At 51.3% G+C, this 6,428-nt stretch overlaps 1 protein-coding gene across 3 annotated transcripts in view; it reads left to right on the top strand.

Annotated features, from left to right (window-relative positions):
* The first annotated feature begins 626 nt into the window (after positions 1-626).
* LOC102421974 (antigen-presenting glycoprotein CD1d-like) overlaps positions 627-6,428 on the top strand; it is a 47,079-nt gene continuing 41,277 nt past the window's right edge. The window contains exons 1-6 of one of the 3 annotated variants that reach the window (XM_014449641.2): positions 627-707; positions 981-1,277; positions 1,556-1,834; positions 2,312-2,590; positions 3,833-3,932; positions 4,043-4,163. In XM_014449641.2, the coding sequence (XP_014305127.1) occupies positions 647-707; positions 981-1,277; positions 1,556-1,834; positions 2,312-2,590; positions 3,833-3,932; positions 4,043-4,064 (1,038 nt within the window). In that variant the 5' untranslated portion in view covers positions 627-646 and the 3' untranslated portion in view covers positions 4,065-4,163. Of the gene's footprint in view, positions 708-980; positions 1,278-1,555; positions 1,835-2,311; positions 2,591-3,832; positions 3,933-4,042; positions 4,164-6,428 lie in introns of those variants that run through there. The other 2 variants (XM_014449642.2, XM_014449643.2) reach the window with 2 other exon arrangements.

The raw sequence follows: 6,428 nt of genomic DNA on the forward strand, positions 1-6,428 counted from the left end.
AAGCAATAAAACAATTTTAAAAAAAAGAACAAACAGATCAAAATTAAGAATAGTCTTTACCTTTAAGTTACCCAGAAATGAATAACAGGAGGAGGATGAATAGCTTGGCTAAAACTACACAATTAGCTTTGGTAACTTGGCTCTGCTTGCTATGGGAACCTGAACACGGATGTAGTTGTCCCCTTTAAATATTGGACTCTGCAGATGGTCGGGGCCGCTTCTGTCTTGGGCTTCCCGAGTGGAGGAGCGGACACTGGCCAGTCAATAAGGGCTCTCTAAACTGTAGTCAGTCTGGAGTTCTGGTCATTCTGTCGCTCGCACTCCATAACATTATCAGGACTCCTTGAGCCCCAAGGACAGCTCTTTGCAGCTCAAGCAGCTAATGGTGAGCAGAACGTCTGGCAGGTGAAGAAGGGGCGCCTAGACTGGGCTGGAAGCAGACCCAAGCCAGGGTGGGAGTCCTGTCTTGTCCTGTCGGGCGTGAAATGGCCCTTTGCCACTTCAAAGCACTGCGCCCCCTGGCTCAGGGTGGGGCAGCAGGGCGGCAGGGCAGGGGAGAAGCAGGGCGGGGCGGCGGGGCGGCGGGGCGGCGGGGCGGGGCGTTGGCCGGGCCAGAGGTCTGAGCCAGAGCTGGGAGCTCTGCGACATGGAGTGCTGGCCAGTTCTGCTGCTCTGGGGTCTCCCCCAGATGTGGGCAAGTCCTGAGGGTGAGGGGAGCAAGGACGCCTGGGCATGGGTCTGGGAGACAGTGAGAGGGAGCTGGGCTGGGAACCGGGGCGACGCAGGAAGGGGGCGGACAGAGGCGCCTGCATCTCGGAAAACTAAGCCGCAAGCTCACGGGCGACTTGGCCGAGAACTTGGGGCTCTGAGCCTAGGCTCCCGGCACTCGGCTCCAGGGGTGCGTGGTGCTGGGGAGCTGGATGACACCACACTCCTGCCCAAGGCCATCATTTTTATTTGTTTTCTTCCTTCTCCTTAAGCTCTGCGCCCCTCCGATCTCCACTTTCTGCCCGCGCCTCAGAGCAGCGCCCGCCTCCTCTTCCTCCAGATCTCGCCCTTTGCCAACAGCAGCTGGACGCGCACCGACGGCTCTTTCTGGCTGGGGGCGCTGCAGACCCACTCTTGGAGCAATGGCTTGGACATCCACTTCCTGAGGCCCTGGTCCCAGGGCAAGTTAAGCGACCATCAGTGGGAGCAGCTGCAGCAAGTGTTCTGGGTGTACCGGAGCAGCTTCAACAGGGAGATCCGGGAATTCGCCAAAATGCTGCACTTGGACTGTGAGCTGAGGGATGGGTCCCTGGGCAGCTGACCCCGGGGAGACAGCGGAGGGAGAGGCCCAGCTGGGAGACTTTGGCCTCACTGTGTGGGATGTTCTCATTTCCACTCCTGCCAGGAAGGTCCCAGCCACTGACTCCCCAAAATATCCCTGGTTCCTCTGCCCTGGGTCACACCCTCTCATTTCCCGGAGCTTTGGGTGGGATAGCCCTCACATCCGTGTCTTCTTCGGTTGTTCCCACCGTTAAACCATTTGATCTCCGTCTGTTCCTCTCCTCAGATCCCTTTGTGGTCCAGGTGTCCGCTGGGTGTGAGGTGCACCCTGGAAGCCCCCTAAAAAGCTTCTTCCACTCAGCATTTCAAGGAAGCGATATATTGAGTTTCCAGGAAACTTCTTGGGTGCCAGCCCCCGATGCCCCACATGGAACCGAGATGATTAGCAACGTGCTCAACAAGGACCAATACATCAAGGACACATTAGAGTGGCTCCTCAATGACATTTGCCCCCAATTAGTGACGGGCCTCCTTGAAGCAGGACAGCAGGATCTGGAGAAGCAAGGTCAGCCTGCATGTCTCCCCCCCCCCCCCCCCACCCCCACCATCCCTCCTCTGTGTGGCTCCATCTGGGTTTCCCATTCTAGGGTTTCCATTCCTTTGTGCCTTGGAAGAGAAAGGCTCAGGAGGGGATGGCTAAGGCCTGAGGGCATTATTCATTCCATAGTATTCACTGAGCAACCTTTGGGTTTGTGAGTTTAGTTAAATAAGCACTGGGGTCAAACAGGATCTTTGCTTGAGGGGCAGGATGGGAAGACAAGCAGTAAAGTAGGGTGTGAAACTTGGATATGTTACAGCTGAGCACAGGGTGCTCTAGGAGTGTAGGCAGGGGCGTTTACAGGAGACTGGGTCAGGGAGACGCTAGAACAAATGGATGAAGTGACGGAAGCCTTCGTTTCCTGCGGTGGGACTGTGGGCTGCCTGAGTCAGCCACGGGGCCGGAGCCTCTAATGCAGAGGCCCCACTCCCTTGTTGGATACAGTGAAGCCCGAGGCCTGGCTGTCCAGTGGCCCCCCTCCTGGCCCTGGCCGTCTGCTGCTGGTGTGCCACGTCTCAGGATTCTACCCAGAGCCTGTGTGGGTGAGGTGGATGCGGGGGCAGCAGGAGCAGCCCGGCGCTCAGCAAGGGGACGTCCTGCCCAATGCTGACGGGACCTGGCATCTCCGAGTGACGCTGGACGTGGCGGCTGTGGAGGCAGCTGGCCTGACCTGCCGAGTGAGACACAGCAGCCTCGGAGGCCAGGACATCGTCCTCTCCTGGGGTGAGAACTAGGGCCCCTCGGGGAGGGGATGTGGTTCTGAAGCACAGAGGGCGGGACAGGGAAGGGTGGGAGTGGACTGATGCAGGACAGAGGGGTTTTGGCCATGAGGCCCTGACCAGGACAGACAGAAGGAGGCCATCCGGGTACAGGACAGAGGGGAATAAAGATCTCAACTCAAAAGGCACTAAGGCGCCGAAACCGGTTTGGCTCAGTGGATAGAGCGTCAGCCTGCGGACTGAAAGGTCCCAGGTTCGATTCTGGTCAAGGGCATGTACCTGGGTTGCGGGCACATCCCCAGTGGGAGGTGTGCAGGAGGCAGCTGATCGATGTTTCTCTCTCATCGATGTTTCTAACTCTCTATCTCTCTCCCTTCCTCTCTGTAAAAAATCAATAAAATATATTTTAAAAAAAAAAGGCACTGAGGCAGGACGTTCCATATGCAAGAAAAGTGAGACTAAAATCCTCCCAGTTTCAGAAGTAGGCGGCACATGAAGAATCCCAGGAAGACTTATTCCTCAGGAGAGGGGATGGGAGCAGGAGAAGGCAGGGTACACAGGTAGCTGTGGTTCTCCGGCTGCTTCCCGTGGCGGGCTGAGCACCCTGCACACAGCGTGCCATCCAGTCACCTCTCCTCTGAAGCAAGTATTATTCTCACTTTATAGATGAGAACCTGAGGCTCAGCTAGGTCAAGTTACTGCCCACAGCCGCATTGTTAAAAAGAGGAAAGCTGGGCTTAGACTCAGGACTGCCTCGCTGAGGAATTGCTGCCCTCCCCTATGTGCTGTGCTAGCTAAGCTGAAATGGACTGGATTACGGATGCCCCAGGCCTGAGAAAGCTGGGCCCTCCAAACTTCAGGGGAATAGAAGTGGCCACTTTTATTGTTTTTATTAAAAAACATATATATATATATATATATATATATATATATATATATATTACATTGATTTCAGAGAGGAAGGGAGAGAGAGATAGAAACATCAATAATGGGAGAGAATCATTGATTGGCTGCCTCCTGCACACCCCACACTGCGGATCAAACCCAGGCATGTGCCCTGACCGGGAATCGAACCGTGACCTGGTTCATAGGTCGATGCTCAACCCCTGAGCTACACTGGCTGGGCCAGAAGTGGCAACTTTAAATGGGAGAGGAAATAAGCACCTGGCACCCTCACATGTGCTGACACCAGGTGGCTTGAGCTAGGAAGGAATCCTGGGGCTGAGAAACTCCTGTGTTCCTGAAGCAGAGGGGAGTCATGTGCCGGTGGGCTGGATCATCGCAGCAGTACTGGCATCCCTCCTGCTGGTAGGCGGAGGCGTAACCTTCTGGCTTAAGAAGCGCAGGTGAGTCTTCTTTTTCCATCTCCTTTCCTCAGCCTTTGTCCCCATTTCTTCTTCCTTCCATCCCCTCTTCCACTTTTCTTAATGGCCTCTCCCTGGCTATTCTCTCACAGGTCTTATCAAGACATCCTGTGACTGTCCTCGCCACACCTGTCTGGCACTCAGGATCTCAAGTTCCCAGGACTTCGGCACCCAGGAATTGAGGATGAAAGAGGTGCCTGGAAGAAGCAGAGAACAATCACAAGACAGCTCTCATCACGTTCCTTTGCTACTTTAAGAGAATTTAAGCATCCTACCTGTTTAGAAGCTCACGTGGTTCTTAAGAACAGAAGTGCAAACTCAGATACCTCCCAGGGACAAGCAGAGAAGGGCCAAAGCGCAGGCACCTGTGGCCATTGTTTAAACGCTGGAGTCTGCAGAGACCCGGAAAGCACTTGTCCTGTCCAGGGGGAGCAGGTCCAGCTGCTTGTTGTCAAATAGGAAGTCAGACCCTGGGTTGGCTGTGACCTACATTTTTCAAGAAAAGCGGCAGTCTGGATTTTCATGTGAGCGTACCTGATATTAAAATAGTGACTCAAACTTTTACACAATTTAGGGTGTGGAACCCCAAATACACCTCTGCTAGTTAACAACAACTTGGGGGGCTTTCAGTTTGTATCTTTTGGGAAAGCTTGTGGTGAATGTCAATATTGGCAGTTTGAGGACATAATTTGTATTGTGAATTTGGATTTATAAGGGGATATTTCATCTTTAAAAAGGAAGTTAGGTCAAGGAAACAGGTATCCCAAGCTTCTACCTATGTAACTTGATTAAAAGAGGAGAAATCCTAGTGTATGTGTATGATATGGAAAAGAACTACTCTGGGGAGGGATATTTCTCACCAACGGGCAGTCATTTTATTCGGACTGGAAGAGGCAGTCATGAAGAGACCCCTCCAAACAGCCTCTCTTACTTCTAGCTATTGAGACAATGCATGAAAGGGGCTGAGCATACCTGGGCAAGCCTGAGGTGTAGTGATGCCGGCCTAGCTGTCTTCTTGGTTCTTAGAAAGGAGGTAACTGGAAGCTAAGCGGAACAGCAGACCTTTCTGGAGCCAAGAAATGAGAAGGTCAAGTTAAAATGATCGGTTGGCTCTCAGGAAAGTCGCCTCTAGGCACCCCAGGGCTCTGAACGTCCATAAAAAGAGAGGCTGCCCTTTGGAAGAGTCTTTGCTTGAGGAAATGAAGATTTGGCTTCTTCTCTGCTGGACTCGCAGGTCAAACCTAGAATGCAGGTGAAGAACCTGCTGGCTTCTGAACCAATGGTTCCCAAGTTGTGTTTTCGTGACCAGCGGCCTCGGCATCACCTGGGAACTTATGAGTTATTTTGGGCCCCACCCCAGAACTACTGAATGGGAAACCTTGGGAGTGGGGCCCAGTCGTCTGTGTGTTAACAAGCCCGCAGGTAATGCTGATATTCAGCTAAAGTTAGAGAACCACTGTTCTTAGACATGTGTAATGCTGTGCAACAAATTTCTCATTATGCTTAGTGAGAATATTGGCTTCGGTTAGTCAAGGAAGGCTTCATGGACGAAGGGGAACCTGAAGCAGAACTTAGAGAGGCGGGTAGGTGAATCAGCAAGTGCACTGGACCAGGAGACTGGAGTTCTAGCCTCTGACTCAGTTTCCTCCTGTGCCCATTGTGGCTAATAATGTCTGTCTTGATTACACTACTGATTAAATGTTTGTGTACGCCCCGATTCATACGTTAGAAATCTAATAACCAAGGTGATGGGAATTAGAAGGTGGGGCCTCTGGGAGGTGATTAAGTCATGAGGTCTGAGCTCTCAAATGGAATTAGTGCTGTTAGAAAAGAGGTCCCTTCACCTTGTGAAGACAGCGGAAGATGCCATCTAGGATGCAGGAAGTGGCCCTCATCAAACCCTGAATCTTCTGGCCCCTTGATACTGGACTTTCCAGCCTCCAATTTGTGAAAAATAAATTTCTATTGCTTATAAGCCACCCAGTCTGTATTATTTTGTGATAGCAGCCCAAATGGACAAAGACAGATTTTCTCATAGACTTGTTGTCTCCTAGACAAATGTGTGAAATGTGTGGCAAGCTACAATGCCTTCAGAAATGTGTGACCTGTTATTGTTTTTGGTGCCACACTGCCCTGGGGAGATGCTATTCAGCTCAGCTTCCTCAGGCAGCGTCAAGTTTGCGAAAGTATCTCACCCGGCTTTTACATTCCCAGGCTCTTCTGAAATCTTTTTGGAAATGCTTCAGCCTGAATTTACAGCAGCTCTGGTTCGTTTTTAAGCAATTTTGATATTTTTGGAAAGTAAACGTATATCCAGAAAATTTTGTTTTCTTCTTTCAAATAGTCAGTTCCTATCATCTCAGGAAATTCATTTTAAAATAGGTTAATATTCTATGTATGAATATCATGTCCCTCATTGAGTGCTGTGCTGTTAGTTTCGGTATTAACACTCAAATTTATTGCTATAAGTTCTAAATT

This window comes from Myotis lucifugus, unplaced genomic scaffold (assembly GCF_000147115.1).
Source record: "Myotis lucifugus unplaced genomic scaffold, Myoluc2.0 scaffold_1309, whole genome shotgun sequence".
NCBI classification, from domain to species: domain Eukaryota; kingdom Metazoa; phylum Chordata; class Mammalia; order Chiroptera; family Vespertilionidae; genus Myotis; species Myotis lucifugus.